This window comes from Macaca mulatta, chromosome 6 (genome assembly GCF_049350105.2).
Source record: "Macaca mulatta isolate MMU2019108-1 chromosome 6, T2T-MMU8v2.0, whole genome shotgun sequence".
NCBI lineage: Eukaryota > Metazoa > Chordata > Mammalia > Primates > Cercopithecidae > Macaca > Macaca mulatta.
The window spans coordinates 148,703,194-148,721,957 of record NC_133411.1 but is presented as its reverse complement, the minus strand read 5'-3'; the positions used below and the strand labels follow the sequence as shown (position 1 = coordinate 148,721,957).

The 18,764-nt window shown below is 53.6% G+C and overlaps 1 protein-coding gene across 12 annotated transcripts in view; it reads left to right on the top strand.

Annotated features, from left to right (window-relative positions):
- NRG2 (neuregulin 2) overlaps positions 1–18,598 on the top strand; it is a 271,148-nt gene extending 252,550 nt beyond the window's left edge. For 3 of the 12 annotated variants that reach the window (XM_077937068.1, XM_015141017.3, XM_077937074.1), the window contains 6 exons: positions 802–878; positions 10,681–10,783; positions 13,422–13,545; positions 13,889–14,016; positions 14,616–14,843; positions 17,708–18,598. In XM_077937068.1, coding sequence (XP_077793194.1) covers positions 802–878; positions 10,681–10,783; positions 13,422–13,545; positions 13,889–14,016; positions 14,616–14,843; positions 17,708–18,473 — 1,426 coding nt within the window. In that variant the 3' untranslated portion in view covers positions 18,474–18,598. Of the gene's footprint in view, positions 1–801; positions 879–1,263; positions 1,323–6,552; positions 6,577–10,680; positions 10,784–13,421; positions 13,546–13,888; positions 14,017–14,615; positions 14,844–17,707 lie in introns of all 12 variants that reach the window. The other 9 variants (XM_077937067.1, XM_015141016.3, XM_077937070.1 and 6 more) reach the window with 8 other exon arrangements.
- Positions 18,599–18,764: the final 166 nt, after the last annotated feature.

Here is an 18,764-nt window from a genome sequence, read left to right as displayed (position 1 = left end):
TGCACTGGGGCAGCCTTCTCCAAACCATGTTCTACAAGGGTTCCTCAAAAAACAATATCCATGGTGAAATAAATTTGAAACACAAATAAATTTGAGAACTTACATGGAAAGTTCAGCTGTTTCCTCCTATGAAACTTTCATAGTCTTTCATAGGTGAAGGTACACTGCAACTCTACAGGGCACCCTGAATGTATTTCCTACATTGATTTGGCCACAGAACCCTCTTTGAAAGAACAGATAAAATATCCCCTAGGTCACTTTTGTCATAGACATACACAGTCTGGGAACAGCATTCCCGAGTTATTTGAGTTTTCTGGGGGCTGTTTCTTGGAGGAGACAACCTGTCCAGGGCCCAGGAGAGAATCCTTCAGTCGGTCCTGGGAGGAGTAGCTCCCAAGAACTTGGTATTCCTTAAGGCTCCCAGATCCCTGCCAGCTGACTGACTGCCTGGCACCAAGAGGCCACAGTTCTTGCTTCATGGGGCACCAGGCAGGTAAGAAGGAAAGTCTCAATGACCAGTAGGACAACTTCCCATCTTCCCTCACCCCACTTACCTAAATCATCCTCCCCCCGACCCACCCCACCTTCCCCACCACCCATGGAGCCACATCTATTAGACAGATTTTCGAGGAGATTTCAGAGCCCTCCACCCAGCCCTGACTCCAGTCCCTTCAGCTACAAGTATGACCCCAAGTGCCTGACTTGGTTTTTCTCATTCATCACTGTGCACTTTGATTTCTAACCTTAGCCTCGCGGATGATGCCAGTTTGTTCTGTGATTTTTCCCCTTTTCCTTCTCCAGATGTCCAAATGGATTCTTCGGACAGAGATGTTTGGAGAAACTGCCTTTGCGATTGTACATGCCAGATCCTAAGCAAAGTATGTTTGAAGATACAAACACAAGTCCCTGCTCCTTAGAAAGCTTCCGGGTGCAGTCCCCCCAATGTAGGGCATAGGGCCAGGGGTGTTGGTTGTTTTGATCTTTGGCTGTTTTGTTTTGTTTCTCTTTTCTTTTTTGTATTTTGGTTTGTTAGTTCTTTTTGTTTTGTTTTGTTTTGTTTTGTTTTGCTTTGTTTTCATTTTTGGCCTAATCCTTGGGTTTAAAGTTCAGGGCTGCAGGTAAGGGGCAGAGTGGCAAGGCCAATACAAATGGTAACGGTGGCAAGGAACCCAGCTGGCATTGGCAGGAGCCCGTGCCGGGGTGTTGCAATGCCTGTGTCTTGCTATCCTGGCTCTCTCTTTCTGGTTTTCTTTCTTTTGGTAGGTGTCCTGTGGGATACACCGGGGACAGGTGTCAGCAGTTCGCAATGGTCAACTTCTCCAGTATGTCTCTTTCTTCTATTTCTTCTCTTCCCTGGTGACTGACAGTCTCCCCCTGGGGAGGGATGGGGCCTTGCTTAGCAAGACTACGGGGAGATGCAGAGGGTGTCCTGCGTTCCTTAGAGGAGACAGAAACGCCCCCTGGCACCCCCACCTCCACATGTGGACTGTACCTCCTGGGCACAGTAATGCCAAGTTCTCTCTGAAGCAGCCAGGGCCACACCCAGGCCTCCTCCCGACTTCTGGGGTCAGGCAGCCTGGCCAGAACGGGAGGAAGCATTTGCGGAACCCTCGCCTGCCTCTGAAGGCTGCCTGAGGGTACCAATGGGGCTGGCAGTGAGTGTGTGCGTGTGTATGCCTACGTGTTTGAGACAGAAAAAAAGTTCTCAGAAAGCCCATTTTCCAGTCTGGCCAGAATTTGTTTGTTTGTTTTGAGGGTTTGGAAATGGGGTAGAGGGAAGGAAGAGGAATTAAGGGAGAGCAGGACCCAGGGCAATGGTTTCCCTGAATACCAAAGATATTTATGTGGCTACAGGATGGTGGGAGAGGGGGCAGGGGTTGGTGCTGGAGATGCTAAAAAGTTGAGGAAATGAGGAATTGAGGGGTAACTGATGACTCCAGCACCTCTGTGGTCTGTATCTTCCCATCTAGGATTTTATTCCCTTCCTTTCTTCAACTTCTGAGGTTGGAGCTTTCTCTTTTGCACAGTTTGCCAAGAAAAAAAAAAAAAAAAAAAAAAAAGGAAGGAAGAAAGAAAAGTGAGCCCCGAGGCTCAAGGACCCAGCCATAATTATGGAGTGGTTTTTTTTTTAATTTGGGGCCTGAGAGCAGTTCCTTCCAGCACCGCCAGGTGGGGGTGGAGCAGAACGAAAAGCCTCTGGCCGGCCATTGATTCTGCTTGAGGACCAGGGGTCTGCTGCCTTGCAAGGCCTGTCCCCAGTCACCCATCCCATCCTGCAGAGCAGGCTAGGCCCCTGCATGCCACCACCCCCCGCCCGCCACCTCCTCTTCTCCAGGGAGGACAGCTGGGCCCAAAGAGGAGTTTGGAGCCGAGTGTCCATATGGCACTGGATACTGGGAGGTAGAACTCTGGGAGGTGCTGAAGGTGGGATCCAGGGGACCATGTAGGTAGCCCTTGGAGAAAAGGGGTTTGGGGATTTAGGTCTCAGGGTGGAGAAATGATCCTTCCCAGTCCTCCTCAGACCACAGCACAAAAGGTCAGCAAGTTACTCCCCACCCCAACCCCACAGGGGCGTAGAGACCCCTGGGGGATGGGAGCTGCTTGGCCCAGATGGTCAACTATCTTAATAGAGTGTGGGAGGCCAAGGAGGAAGGGCAGAGCCTGTGGGCAGGATATGTGGCCCAACAGAATTCTCTAGAACGCAGGCTCTGCAATTATTTCAGAGTCATACCCAGCCCTGAGTGCAGGACTGTAGAGCAGGAGGGCCCCCAGGAGAAGGCAGAGCCCAGGCAAAGCTGGGGGCCAGGTGAGAGAGACAGTGGGGCAATATTCCTCTTGGCAGAGAGCCTCCCAGGCTTGTGGGACTGTTCTGGACGGGGAGTCCCAGCCTGTCCTGAATCAGAGCAGCCGAGCCTCCGGAACCCGGGCCGCTATCCAAGGCCTCTCTGCCAGCTGGGCTGCTTCAGCTTTCAGCCTAAATCTGCTAGGAACGTCAGCAGGGTCCCAGGAGCCCAGAAAAGAGCCCGCAAAGGCAGTCCAGGCCCTTCTGCCTAGTGTGTTCAGTAGCTTGACTGTTACCTTTTCGTAAAGGATTTATGCTCTTCAAGCACTTTCCCAGAGAGCACTTCATGTACTGCTCTAGCAGATAATTACTGAAAAGGTAGTGTAAAGTGCTGGCTTAAGTGTTCAGGCTTCGGATTCAAAGAGACCTCAGTAAAAATGCCAGCTGCTGAGCTTACTAGCTCTGGGGCCTCTTTAACTTCTCAATTTGTTTTCTCATCTGTAAAATGGGGATGATGACATTTATGCCTGTGGGGTTACTGTGAGGATGAAATGAACTGCTGCACATGAAGGGCTTAGCAGAGAGCCTGCCATTGTGATTGGAGTGCAGTTTAGTACCTCTCCCAGCTACAGCTGGTATGGGGGTGGTGGGCAGCATCAGGCCCCTAGGGGCTGACTCCCAGCACATCCTGAGCAAAGTGTCCAACCTTCACACCCTGCCCAGATAGCATCTAGACCAGGTTATCTTTTGCAGAGAACAAGGAAAGAGCCTGTGACTGCAATAGCACATTGAAGCTTCTCTTTCTTCCACAAACAGCCCCTCCGCTCCCCATAGGTCAAAGCTTGTCCATCTTTATGTCCCCATGTAAAAGAGCACATATACTTGTACACATAAGCACAAACGTGTGAGCACGGGCTCATACATGCACACACAATCATGTTCTTACACACCTGCACACATGCGCAAACCCATGAGCATGTGCTCACACCTGCAAGCACATGTGCAAACACAGGAGCTCATGCTCACATCTGTACACACATCTGCCTCCTTGTCCAGGCACCCTATGACTGTATGTCATGGGACATGTCCAGGATGAAGAATTTGCATATTGTCTGGTAAGCACAGCCCTGTCAGGAGTCCAGCATCAGGTTGCCATGGTTACTGGTCAATATGCAAATTTCTGGTTAATAGGACCTTCCTGTGACTCAGTGGTGCCACTCCACCCTCACTGAGTGGCAGCCAATGAACATAATGAGTGGGAAGATCTTCTCTTTGCTGGGGCGGACACAGCCATAGGCCCCTCATGTTCCATCCCATGCTTCCCAGTGAGAAAGCTGCCTACCCAGTGACTGGCCAAGCCCTCAGTGACCCCACCAATCATGCCAGCCACCACTCTAAACAGTACTGGCCTTTGACTCAAACAGGAGGCCAGTTAGGAGCCCTAGAAGCTGCAGCTGCTACTATTCGGTTCCCAGAGGAGTGACACAGAAGAAAACACTTAAAGAGCTTTGGGAGCCCTGCTCACTTCTCCAGATGGTCATTGTCCTCAGCAATACCCAGCCAGGCCTGCCCAGAAACTCAGTGGGCAGGAAAGCCATGGCTTAGCACCAAGGGACCAAAGGATCTGGCCTCCAGTCTCCCTTCTGCCTCATAATTTGCTGTGTGACCTTGGGAAAGTGTCCTAGCATCACTGGGCCTCAGCTGCCTCATCTAATACAACAACCTCGTCGGAAAGTGGGGCCCAGACCAGCTCTATGAACCCAATCCTCTTTGCGTCCCAGGTGTTGTGGTCAACCTGGGCTGTTCTCTTAGGGCAGCAGGGCTAGATATACAAATAATGTGAGCTCTCCAGCTGCCTGAAGGGTCCCTGGGCCACAGCATTAACTACTCAGTGAGAGGTGCGCCAGGGTTCTTTGAGAATTGTCAAGTTTGTGCTGTCTACTCAGCACGCCTGACCAGCCCTGGGACACCCTGGAGAGGAGTGGACAAACTATACTTAGGGCAACTTTTTCCTGCCTCCAAGCAGTCAGAGTGGGACTGCAAAGAAACCAAAACGTCCAGCTCACTCCCCAACCTGGGATTTAATAGCTGTACAAGAAGGGCTTGTGTCTGGAAGGGCTAGGAGTAATGAATGCTTCATTGGTATGGTCTCTGCATGGAACTGGGGGGTTGAAGCCCCAGGATCTTCCTCCAGGCTCTTTAGTCAGAGCCATCACAGTCCCTGGCTCAGAGCCACCCTGCTCTCCCGCCCTTTTCCAAATGCAGAACCCTCTGGAATCCCTATCAGGAAGTAGACGAGAGGTCCAGGGACGGATAATGCGTAGGACTTCCTGCAGATTGCCAGGTGCTCGCCTTCCTCCGAGGCAGATGACAATATCAGACACAGTGTCACACCCTCCGTGGATCTAATGGAGCTGACTATGCACCTGGGGAAGCCAGAGAGTCAGCAAATCCAGGCTAGGAGGAGCGGGGCCCTGCACGCGTGCTGAGCTCATGCCTTCCAGGCTTGTTCACATCTTCCTCTAGCTGTGTGCAAGCACTTTGGACAGACAAGGAAACAGGGATTATGGCTTACCCACATCCACATAGTGAATTAGGGATGAAACTGAGACTCCAGGCCTGTAGACCGATGCTGGCTGCTACATTAGAATGGTAGGTGAGCTTTTTAAAAACACTGTTGAGATTTCTGGGCTCCCACCTCAGAGCCAGACTTCCTCAGTCTGGACAATTCAGAAGCTCAGCCAGGTTTGCAAACCTCCTGGGATCCTATGCCCCAGCCTGATGCCCACGTAACAGATAAGAGACTGAGACTTAACTAGATTGGTGTCACTCAGGGTGGCACAGCAAGCAGTAGGTCAGTGCAGAGCTGACCCTTGAGTCAGGGTCCTTTTATTTAACCCTTCAATGATATGGGGGTCTCCATCACAGGGTCCTGAAATCACACATTCAAAACACGATCCCACTTCCAAGACTGTCATTTGTCCACCATTTGAGGAACTCAGACATTCTACAAGTGAACCCACTTGTCTCTTCCTGTGAATTGCAGTTTGCTCTTCTTGGTAGTGAAATCAGGCTCAGGCACCATGACTCAGCCCTGTAGGCTTCTAGGGTGTTGGGGTGTCAAGTAGAGAAGTGACCTGCTATCTGGAGCCTCATCCTCTTCCTCTTCCTGCTCCCTCCCACAGATTCTGAGGCTCCCCACCCGGGCTCCCAGTAGGTGGACAGGCCAGCTTGGCCTGTGGGGCAGAGCAGGGACATGGGGCAAGTCTGGGGACCTCATGCCTGCACTCTGAACAAAAAAAAAAAATAGGGCCCCCAACAAGGGAGCTGGGCAAGCTGTCTGCAGGAAGGCTTGAGAGTTGAGAGTGCTGAAGGCCTGGCACTGACCGCTGGGAGGAGCAGGGGAGCTCCTGAGACCCCACCCCCACTTACCTTTCCTCCCAGGGACATTTGCCAACTGACTCTTGTGCCTCTGCCTCCCCACCAGGTACTAACCCCACAGCTCATCTCTAAAGAGCCTGCCCTGCCTGCTGTTTCTAACATCTCCTCTCTCTACCCTCCTTGGGGCTCTTGGGGACTGGGTGTCAGGGAAGGAGCTCAGGAGGCTGGGAGGGGACACTACTAACCTGCTTTCACCTCGCAGGCTGGCTGCCCGGTGTCTGAGGAGTCCTGACCAACGTTTCTGTCTCTCTCTCTCCCCCTATCCCTGTCCACCTGTCTCTCTCCCTCCACCCCTCCCTTTCTGACCCTCCTCTCTTCTGCACTGCCAGAGCACCTTGGATTTGAATTAAAGGGTATGAAACCTCTGTGTGTCACTCAGCACCATCTGCGTGGCCCCTCTTCACAGCCTCCGATGCCATGTGTGCTGAATGTTTGGTTTCCTTTCCAAAAAATGGACAAGGGATGATTCCAAAAATCTCTCCTGGCCCCATCAAGATGTCCTATCATAAACTATGTTGATTTAGAAGGAGATGAAAGAAGCTCACGAACAACAGGGCACTCAGGGGTTCGGACCGTGGCCCTCAGTGTACAGTAGCATCCCTCACATAGGGGAGATCTATTGCTAGGAAGGCTCAGAGGGGAGGGCCCTCTCCTGAGCTGAGTGCAGCCCCACAGGCTGGCTGGACAAGAGACAGGCCCCACGTGTGAACATGGCCCCTCGAAGGGCTGGTGTCCAGGAACCACAGAAGCCTGGTTTTGAGAGTTGTGCAGAGAGGCATCCCTTTCCATTTGACTTCAGTCTTCTTTCCTTTCCCCATTTCCATGTCCATTGCTTTTCATCCTGCACCAGGCCAGCAGCTGATAACTCTATTTGCCTCTGTCCCTTCCCTGTGTCTGTCTGCCCGGCTTTGCCATCTGCTTGAGGCTGTCATTCCCTCCATGATCTGACCCCACATTGGCAAGACCAGCCGGGGTCTGGGTTGGGCTGGCCTCTAGGACCTGCCCCTTGTCTCTCAGCTCGGAATCTTAAATGTGTCCTCTTGCCACCTGCTACTACCACCCTCTGGCCCCTGGAAGACTCCTTGGGCTAGAAGGGACTTTAAGGGGTTAGTGTTTCTGGCTCTCTGGCTTTGTGCCGGGAGACTCATCCATGGTCTCAAGTGTCCAGGCATATGACAACAGGAGAGAGGCAGGGGCTCAGAAGGTGGGGGCTGCGGTGGGGTGGGATCTCAGACGTAGTACAGAGCCTACCATTATGGAAAGGCTGCTCTCGTGGCTGATTTGGGGAGGCCTCCTAGCACCACCACCTATCCTCTATCAGCTGTTCTCAGTAGAAGATAGATTGCAAAGTTTGTGTGTAAGAGTGCATCCGTCTATAGCAACTGGCTGTGATGGGGTGGTGGGAGAGGCATTGAGTCTATGTGGGGTCTGTGATGGTGGCAGGGTGCACAGGGGTGAATCTGCAGGTACGTGTGTGTTGTTGAGAGTATATACCTTGTGAGGTCTCTCAGGGCAGGATTGGCAGCAGGTGGGAGGGGCTGTGGAATGCCTTTGTATCAAGGGTTGAACATTGTGCAGGTGGAACTGTGAGTGCGTGGAGATGAGTATGAGTGTGCACATATGTCAGTGTCTATAAGGCTGGTCTGTATATTCACCCACTCACCAATGCAACAAACATCTATGGAACAGAATTTACCCGACACACAGTCCCTGCCCTCCTGGGCTCACATTCACAGGTGACAAGCAAACAGGAAAGACATCAGGTGGTGTTCAGTGCTGCACAGAAAATAAAATGAGGTAATGGGATAGTGCCTGGCTGGAGTGGGGTGCTAGTGTAGCTAAGTGGTCAGGGAAGGCTTATCTGAGGAGGTGACATCTGTTTTAAAACCTGATGAAAAGTGGCCAACCCTGTAAACAACCAGGGGGGAGTCCTGCAGAGGGCGGCACAGCAGGTATAGAGATCGTGTGGTTGGAGTGGGCTTGCCTTGTTCAGTGGATGGAGAGACTTCCTGCAGCTCTGAAGCACAGTGAACACAGGGAGAGGACCACAGATGAGATCCAAAGGGAAGGCTGGGACCAAGCAGCCGGGGGCCTCAGAGGCCACGGTAAGGCTTTGGGTTGCATTCGAGTCGCAGTGGGAAACCGTCTTGAGTTTCTAAACAGGGGAGTAAAATGATCTGCTTTATGGCTGTAAATAAATGTAGCTTTGGATGGACAATAGCCTGGGCTGGGGGCAGGGTGGGGAGGAGTGGAAGCAGAAAGACCCGTCAGAAGGTGACCATCTCCAGGTGAGAGGTGACACCATCCTGGACTAAGTTGGAAGCAATGGAAATGGTAAGGCTCAATCAGACCCAGGATCTACTTGGGAAGAGGAGCTGCGAGGACTTGCAGCTGGATCTGGCATCAGGGTAGGTGGGAAGAAAGGGAGTAATCAAGAATGAGCCCAAGGTGTGGGCCCTGAGCAACAGGAAAAGTGGTGCTGCACCCATGAGCTGGGAAGAGTTGAAGAAAAGTTTGGAAAGAGGGTAAGGAATCAGGGGTTCTGTTTGGTCATGACCCTTGGATGCATGAGTCTGGAACCCAAAACGGCCCAAGCAGGATGCAACTGATTAAATGCCTGCAGAGAAAAGGACATGAATAGCAAGCAGAAAGGGAACACAGATGACTCCAATAGGAAAAATGCTCAACCTCACTCATGAGTGAAATGGAAATAAAAACTACACTGAGACAGCACAGTTCACCCCCTGGAATGGCAAACTCAACAAGTCTGATAACAGCATGGAGTGAGGGGAACCAGTCCTGTCATCCATGTCTGATGAGACAGAGGCTGCCAATGGGTGCAGACTCGATGGAGGGCCATCTGGCACAATCAGACTTCAGGGAGGAGTCAGGGCAGGACATATAAATTTGAGAGTCTGCAAATAGATGGTATTTAAAATCTGAGTCTGAGTTAAATCACTAAGGGAGAGAGGGCAGGTGCAGGAAAGAAAGAAACCTGAGCCCAGGCCCTTCTACCTTCCCAGCCAGTAGAAGAGATGAAAGCATGGCTAAGACAGAGACAGGTCAGCCAGTGAAGTAGGAGGGAGAGAACCATTCCAAAGCCCAGGGGGAGTGGGCCCCAGAAGGAGGGGATCAGCCGGGAAGGAAGCAAGTGACCTCAGGACTTGGTGGCCTGGAGGTTGTTGGTGCCTGTGACCAGAGTGGTCTCAGAGGAGTGATGGAGACACATGCCTGACTGTGAGGCAGGTGAATGGGGCGTGAGAGCTAGAGCCAGGGCTGTGGGCACAGAGCCAAGAGATGGGGACCTAGGGTGGAGGTCTGGTTGTTTACAACTCGATCCGACTGTGTGTCAGTGGGCATGGCCGTGTGTATGCACCTATGGCTGGAGTGTGTTAACTCTGTGTGTGTGCATATGTTTGTGCAGGTGTGTGTGTGTGAGTGAAGGGGTCTGTCTGTGAATCAGATAGGCATAGTTAGAAATATCTGTGTGTCTGGAGGGTTTGTAGCCCTGGATGTTTCCTGGTGTGTACACCTTTGCCGCAGGATATGCTGCAAGCCCAAGAGGTTAGGGACATTTCCCAGGGCTCCACCAAGGCATTGAGGTCCAGCCTCCACTTCCCCCTGAGCTGGGAGGAGGGCACAGTGTGGAGGGACAGCCAGCAGGTGTGGTATGCAGGGGTGGGGTCTCTGGGCTGTAGCCTTGACTATAGCTAGCGCTGTCACCTTTTACTTTTCCTTCCTCCTGGCTTTCTCTGTTTTAGAAGGATGGGGGTTGCCCCAGCAGCAGCAGAGGGTAAAGAGGACAGTTGGCCTTTGGGAGGGCTTTGAGGCCCAGCCTAGCTCAGCTCCTCAGCAAGGGTGGGGTCTGTTCCTTGCACACCAGTACTTTCCTAGATGCCAGGGGTCCATGGTGCCACTGGCGGGCTTCTCACAAGCAGAGACAGCAGGCCTGGTGTGGGCCAGGGCCACACCCTGACCAGGCTGCAGGGATAGACAAAGGCATTCCCATGATCACTACCATGAAAAACAACTCCTCTTGGCCCACCAAGGTTCTTTGCAGCTACCAGACCACTGTGGAGCACGGCAGGGTTGCCTGCCAGACTGGGCTGTCCTCCCCTGCTCTACAGCCTCGGGAGCTTTGCCTCCACTCCATCCCTTCCCATTCCCCTGCATTTTCCACTCATGTGCTCTGGGCAGGCATGGGGCTTGGGGAGGGGAACTCAGGGGGAGTTGTGTGTGACCAGATCCATGGGTGGGCGGGAGCTGTGGGGGAGTGGAAGGCAAAAGAGAGCGTGCAGGAGGGAAGGAACTGGCTGGAGAGAGAAGGAATGGAAAGGAGCTGGGCAGGACCTGAGCTGGGGAGAGCCTATGGCTTTGGGGGCAAAGGGGTCTCTGCACCACTATCCCCACGGGGTCTGCCTCCTGCCCCACCCCTCACATCCCCCCTACCTCTGCAGAAGCCGAAGAGCTGTACCAGAAGAGGGTGCTGACTATCACGGGCATCTGCGTGGCTCTGCTGGTCGTGGGCATCGTCTGTGTGGTGGCCTACTGCAAGACCAAGTGAGTGTCAGGCACTCGGGCTGGGGACAGGCCAAGCCAAGGGATGGGCCTCCAAGAACGTTTGTGAAGGAGGCTCTCCTCCCCCACTCCACTGGAGGCCTCTACACCCTCCTAGGCCCCAAATACCCCTCAGGGGCCTCTGCAGCTGGGTAGGTGTGGGGCCAAAGAAGTAGAGGCAGAGGGTTGGGGAGACAGGCCCCAGGGCACTGACGAAGAATGGTCACGAGCACAGGGTTTGGAAGAAGACAAATCTGGGTTCAAATTCAGCTCTGCTATTTCCCATGTAACCTTGAGCAAATTGATGGTTCCTCATGGGAATGATCCTGGTATGTACCTCAAAGGACACTGTGAGGACCTGAGCAGGAGCGTGCAGCTGACCCCACAGGCTCCTGGAGCAGGCGCCCTGTCAAGTGGGCAGGCACCGGGTAGTGTTGTGGAGGAGCGCAGAGAGGACAGCTGCATTCCCAAAGACAGACAGATGCCTCAAAGCACTGCCTGACCCCACCTTGGGAGCAATTGACACAAGAGGACAGAGAAGGCGGGGTTGGGCCCCCTCTGGGCAGAAGAGAGGTAGGGGCAGAACCTTGGGGCAAGGAGAATAAGGGAACAGAGAGGGAGCCGGGCAGTACAAGCTAAAAGACAGCACAGATGAGGGTCAGCTGTACTCCCGGAGCATGAGCAGCCCAGACTAGCTGGAGCAAAGGGCCAGGGACGGGAAAAAAGAGGGCATGAGTCTAAAGGATAGCTGGGACCCAGATGGCACCATAGGGCCTTGGATGGCGAGCTAGGGTGCCTGGGTTTATCCAACAAAGGCACATCTATAGCCTTTGTTGGGTAAACCCAAACTCCCTAGCTCGGCATCCAAGGCCCTGTGACCTTCTGATGTACTGAAAGATGACAGGTTTGTAACAACTGCTCATATCTGGAAAGCAAGGGTCTGGACTGGACAGAGCTAACATTCTGGGGACTGAGCCCCTGGTCTGGACTCATGCTGCCCCATCTGTGGCATCTGAAGTCCTGCTGGCCTTGTCTTGAATGAATCCAGGACCAGAAAGTCTGGAGGAAGGTGAGGAGGGAGTTGGGGCCCAGTGAGCCCAGAGGAGACTGGGCCCAAGAGGGAAAACTGAGTCCAAGAATTGGAGAAAAAGCAAGCCGCCTGTCCTGCCCCCAATGCATTTACTCACTTCTTCAACAAACATTCATTCAGTGCCTGCTGGACACCAGGCCCTGCCTCAGGCCTATGGCCGGTGCTCTGAGCAAGTGGTCCAGTGTCATGGGACACCTTTTAGAGGCACCTAACCTTGGCTGGGGAGCAGGAAGGGTTTCCCTGAGGAAGCAGCATTTAGGCCAGGGCCTGAGAGGTAAACAAGAGTTAGCATGTGAAGAGGAGAGATATTCCAGGTGAATGGCCTGGCATGCGCAAAGGCCAGGAGGCCAGAGAGGGCAGGGCATAGTGGGGGATCAGAAACAAGCTCACCACAGAGGCAGCTAGCTGGGGTGCTGGGTGGGCAGCGAGAGACAGGGCTGGGAGAGAATCAGGACACTAAGGCCCAATAAGGGGGTTTTATTTTCATTTTTGCAAGTACTTAGTAGGTGTATATGTTTATAGGGTACATTAGATATTTTGAAACAGGCATGCAATGCATAATAATCATATCATGTATTCTATTCATCCCCCCAAGAATTTATCCTTTGTGACCTTGAGCAAACTGATGGGTCCTCATGGACATTTGTGTTACAAGCAATCCGGTTATACTCTTTTAAATGTACAATTAAATTATTATTTACTATAGTCACCCCATATGCTATCGAATACTAGGTCTTCTTCCTTCTTTCTAACTAGTTTTTGTACCCATGAACCATCCCCACCTCCCTCCCAACCGCCCACTTCCCTTCCCAACCTCTGGTAACCATCCTTCTACTCTATCTCCATGAGTTCACAATGAAGGGTCTTAAACAGGGGAGGGACATGATTAGATTTAATATCAAATAAATTGAGCATTTAATATGTGCCAATCTGAAGTAGTCCCACAGGCCCTGACTCCCTAGCCACAGCACCCATTTTATTTTCTTCATGGCACTTCATTGAAAATATCTAGTTGATTTCTTTGTTTATGTGTTAACCATCTGCTTCCTCTACTGGCCTGCAAGTTTCAGGAGGATGGATTCCCTATCTACCTATCTATCTTCTCTGCTCCAAAACAGTGTCTGGCACATAGTGACAACTCAATAAATACCAAATGAATGAATGAGGGAGAGAGAGAGGGAGTCAGCACTGTGCTTGAATATTTCATATACTTTTAATCATCAATAGTCTTTGGAACAGATAAATGATCATCCTGTCTTATAGATGAGGAAAGTGAAACATGGAGAGCTTAAGTAACTTGCCCGGGGTTGCACAGCTAGAAAGGAGCGAAGTTCTACTCTCTGGGCAGAGCCAAAGCTCACTGCCACGACGCTCAGGTCCTGTTGGATTCAGGTGGTGGTGATGCTGCAGGGCAGCTTGAGTACAGGGAAGAGCAGTAGCCATGGCCGCCCTGGGCAGGGGGAAAAGCTGTTTCCCTAGGGAGATAGCTAGGGAAGTTCATCGTTGGCGAGTGGGGGGAATACCAGTCTCACCTTCCCTTCCCTTGTGCAGAAAACAGCGGAAGCAGATGCACAACCACCTCCGGCAGAACATGTGCCCGGCCCACCAGAACCGGAGCTTGGCCAATGGGCCCAGCCACCCCCGGCTGGACCCAGAGGAGATCCAGATGGCAGATGTGAGTGGCTTTCCTGAGCCCCCTTCTGAGCCCTCAGTGGACAGCCAGCCTTCTCATGCCCCCTGCAAGGATGGGTCAGGGCAGCAGCCAGCCTGTCCCATGGCCAGCCTTGCCTGCTAGGCACTGCCTCATCAGGATGGCTGGCCTTGCTTTGCTCACTTCCATAAGGAAGGGGTGGGGGTTGATTTGCTGGAGCCATCGCTGCCCCAACATCAAGTCACTGTCACCCAGTGGGTCTCCCCAACCAGGAGCTCAGTCAGTGCTCATCACTTCCCTGTCCCCAACAAGAAAGAGTTGATTTGGTCCCCAGTCACTAACTCTAACCCAACTCTGTCTGTTCCAGTATATTTCCAAGAACGTGCCAGCCACAGACCATGTCATCAGGAGAGAAACTGAGACCACCTTCTCTGGGAGCCACTCCTGTTCTCCTTCTCACCACTGCTCCACAGCCACGCCCACCTCCAGCCACAGGTAGGCACCACCAAGGCCCATGGAAACTTGTAGACTCAAAAACTTCATCGGGCACAAAGTGCCCACTTACTCCGACATCCAGAGCTATTCAATACCCTCCCCTGAGTTTGCCACAGGAATCACAGCACACCTTAGCCCCCTCTCCAGAACTGCAGAGGCCAGTCCACACAGCACAAAGGCTCAGACAGCTCAAAAATAACATGGCTGGCTCCCTTCTTCCCTAGGAGCACCAGGAAATAGTCAGGGCCCTCACATACTGGCCCCTGGGGCTGGGCTTCTGAGCTAGGTAGCTAAGGACCACGGTGGTGGTAGGGTCCCAGACAGGAGGTCTAAGGTAAGGCTGGGGGGAGGCTGGTTGCAGGGAGGAAAGAAATGGGTCTCTGCACATTACAGCTCACCCATGCATGGGAACCCAGCTCTCCTTCTTCCAATACTGGGGTTGGGCATTTGCAACAATCCACATCACCCCAGAGTGGAGAAGGGCATTGAGCTAAGGGAGCTTGAGGTGGAAGAGGAGCCAGGGAGGTCCATGGAACCACACCTGCTGGGCAGCCCTGCCCCTTCCTGACCCCTCGTCTCACCCCATCTGGCTTTCCCAGACACGAGAGCCACACATGGAGCCTGGAACGTTCTGAGAGCCTGACTTCCGACTCTCAGTCGGGGATCATGCTATCATCAGTGGGTACCAGCAAATGCAACAGCCCAGCATGTGTGGAGGCCCGGGCAAGGCGGGCAGCAGCCTACAACCTGGAGGAGCGGCGCAGGGCCACCGTGCCACCTTACCATGACTCCGTGGACTCCCTTCGCGACTCCCCACACAGCGAGAGGTCAGTTCCTACCCCCTGGCCTATGCCCAGCCCACTTAGCCAGAGGGCTGGCACCACTGGCCCAAGGCTGACCCTTAGGGCCCCTCAGAAACACTCCGAAGAGTCTAATCTCCATTTTTCAGATGGGAAAACAAGGTCCTGGAAAAGGTGAAATGGCCTCCTCAGAGCCATCAGCATGTTAATGACAGACTGGGACTAGAGTTGGGCCAGTGGACCCAGGTGGACAGTGACCATCTAATTTAATTGTCCTCCCAGGACACTTTTCACACTAGAAAAAAGACATTATTAATAGTTACACTGGAACATCAAGAACAAACAGGGAGCTGGGTGTGGTGGCTCACACCTGTAATCCCAGCACTTTGGGAGGCCAAGGCGGATGGATCACTTGAGGTCAGGAGTTTGAGACTAGTCTGGCCAACATGGTGAAACCCCTATCTTTACTAAAAATACAAAAATTAGCCGGGCATGGTGGCACATGCCTGTAATCACAGCTACTTGGGAGGCTGAGGCAAGGGAATCTCTCGCACCTGGGAGGCAGAGGTTGCAGTGAGCTAAGATGGCACCACTGCACTCCAACCTCAGCAACAGAGCAAGACTCTATTTAAAAAAAAAAAAAAAAGAACAAACAGGGGCTATTCTGGACAAACCAGGATACATGCTAGAAGCTCCATGTCCCAGCAGGAACAGAAAGACACGAAGATGGAGTAGAATGAAGAGTGGCAGGGGAGATTGTCTTTGAGGACACTGACCAGCACAAGATGGACATGAGCCAAGAATGATGGCAGGCCTTGGCAGTATCAGCAACAAGGTCCCACAGTTCAAGGCCTTGTTGGGTTCCTAAGCAGTGGATGCAGTAAGAACCACGAAACGCCCCTTCTTCCCTGACTCCAAGCCAGGAGTCACAAGGGCCAGCACCCCTGCCACCTTGCTCAGCCCTGAGTGGTCCTCAGTAAGTGGGGTCTGTAGGAGGCGAGCAGGGAAAGATGAGTAGTACTAAAAACTCCAGACCAGGGAGTGGGGAGAGGAGCAGATATTCCCCTGCTCTCAACTCAGCCTACTCCATGCCAGGCCCTGTGCTGGGCAGGCCTGCCTGGAAATCCAGAAATGGCCTGCCAGGTTCCTGCTCCTGAGGAGCTCCTAGTCACAGAAACAAACCAAGGAAGCTTACAGCAGCCTATGGAAAGTGCTAAACATGACACCACAGCAGGGCAGAGAGACCCAGTCTGACTGTAGGCTCTCGGAAGCAGCCAGGTTTTCCAAGCCCAGCTCCACCTGTGTGATTTGGGGCAGCCTGATCACCTCTGTACCTTGTTCCCTCAGCTGTAGAACAGGGAGAACAATAGCTACTATGCATGGTTCAAGTGAAGGCCACCTGAGATCATGTGCACAGAGCTCTTTGCCTCATCCCTGGGATAGAGCTCATGCTCACTAGGTGTAGCTATTTATCAATCATAACCACAGCAATGAGACTCCTTAATGGGTGGTAGGAAGGGGAGAGGCAGGAGAGCAGGAAGAAAGCATTCCAGGCACCGGGAACAACTTGAGCTGTTCCAACAGAGGCACTTAAGAATAGGGCTGATGAGTGAGGTGCCTGGAACAGGGTGGGCTGTAGGGAGCAGAGGAGCTGGGCCTGAACAGGCAAGCTGAGGCCAGAGAGACTGACCCTGGGTGGGTAAACAGGAAGACCTGCTTCAGCAGAGCTGTGACATTACAAGATTGCTCTGGGAACTGCATAGAGTGAAGGAGGAGAGACCCTGGGGTGGACCCAGGTGACCACATGTGAACAGCTGGGCCCAGGATGGGGTGGAGACTGTGCTTCCAGAGAAGGGAATGGGTAGGGCTTGGTGGTTAATTAGATGTGCCAGTGGGAGCGGGAAGAGGGAAGAGTCAGGCAATGCAGAAAAAATCATAATGGGGACTCCAGGCTGGTTCCAGAGAGCAGTGAGGTGCCCAGCTGTGCAGTTTGGAAGGGAAGCATGGAGGTGGGTGGCCCCCGTCCTGAGGTGACAACGGTGGGGCAGAAGGCTGATGGGCTTACAAGGGGGATGTGAGCACAAAAAGGGACAGGTACCTGGGATCCAGCCTGGAAGATATTAGCAAGGCCAGACTTCTGAAGGAGCTGGTGGTGTGGGGAGGGGTCTGTAGCCACAAGCAGAGACACCTCAGTGGGATTTTGGTACTCCCCGAAGCAGGTTTTGACTTCACTATAAGAAGGAGTATTTCCCTCACTGGAGCCATCAGGGCATGGAAGGAATTGCCCTTGTGGGGCAGTGAGTCCAGGTCACAGGGGTATCTGAATGGGGACTAGTGGCTTCTGGAATTGGGCAGTATGAGTCCTGGTTCCTGCCTAGCCTCAAGTCACATCCCACCTCTGCCACTTCTTGGCTGTGTAAATCCTGAATAAGTTACTTAAATGTTCTGAGTGTTAGTTTCCTGTGTGTAGAATGGGACTGGCGGAAGGGTCTTACAGAGCTGCCGTACTAAACCAGATGGAACATGTACTATACCCCAGTGTGAGCCTTACCCCCTTGACGGTGAGCATTCCCACAGCAAGTGACCATTCATGGAAGCTCACCCGGGTCAGGCACAAGGGCTAACACATCCCCCGATACATCATCCCAACAGAGCTATGGAATGAACACCATGGTTACGCCCGCGTAACAGATAAGGAAACCGAGGCTCGGAGAGGTTTAGGAAATTGCATAAGGCCACTGACGGTTGCCGCCGTCATTCTTGCAGGCGGGGTCTCGGGCAAGGTTAAGGCAAGTCTATGTCCGCCCCTCCCACCCTACCCCACCCCCAACTCCCCCAACCCCTCCCCCGCCCGGCCTGGCCCTGGCCCATGCCTCTGCCTCTCCCCGCAGGTACGTGTCGGCCCTGACCACGCCCGCGCGCCTCTCGCCCGTGGACTTCCACTACTCGCTGGCCACGCAGGTGCCGACTTTCGAGATCACGTCCCCCAACTCGGCGCACGCCGTGTCGCTGCCGCCGGCCGCGCCCATCAGTTACCGCCTGGCGGAGCAGCAGCCGTTACTGCGGCACCCGGCGCCCCCCGGCCCGGGACCCGGGCCCGGGCCCGGAGCAGACATGCAGCGCAGCTACGACAGCTACTACTACCCCGCGGCGGGGCCCGGACCGCGGCGCGGGACCTGCGCGCTCGGCGGCAGCCTGGGCAGCCTGCCCGCCAGCCCCTTCCGCATCCCCGAGGACGACGAGTACGAGACCACGCAGGAGTGCGCGCCCCCGCCGCCGCGGCCGCGCGCGCGCGGCGCGTCCCGCAGGACGTCGGCGGGGCCCCGGCGCTGGCGCCGCTCACGCCTCAACGGGCTGGCGGCGCAGCGCGCAAGAGCGGCGCGGGACTCGCTGTCGCTGAGCAGCGGCTCGGGGGGAGGCTCGGCCTCGGCGTCGGACGACGACGCGGACGACGCGGACGGGGCGCTGGCAGCCGAGAGCACGCCTTTCCTGGGCCTGCGCGCGGCGCACGACGCGCTGCGCTCGGACTCGCCGCCACTGTGCCCGGCGGCCGACAGTAGGACTTACTACTCCCTGGACAGCCACAGCACGCGGGCCAGCAGCAGACACAGCCGCGGGCCGCCCCCGCGGGCCAAGCAGGACTCGGCGCCACTCTAGGGCCCCGCCGCGCGCACCTCCGCCTCGCCCGCCCCACTGTCTTTAAGGAGACCAGAGACCGCCTACTGGAGAGAAAGGAGGAAAAAATAAATAAAAATATTTTTATTTTCTATAAAAGGAAAAAAGTATAACAAAATGTTTTATTTTCATTTTAGCAAAAATTGTCTTATAATACTAGCTAACGGCAAAGACGTTTTTATAGGGAAACTATTTATATGTAACATCCTGATTTACAGCTTCGGAAAAAAAAAGAAACAACAACAAAAAAAAAGAGAGATGGGCCAATTTTTT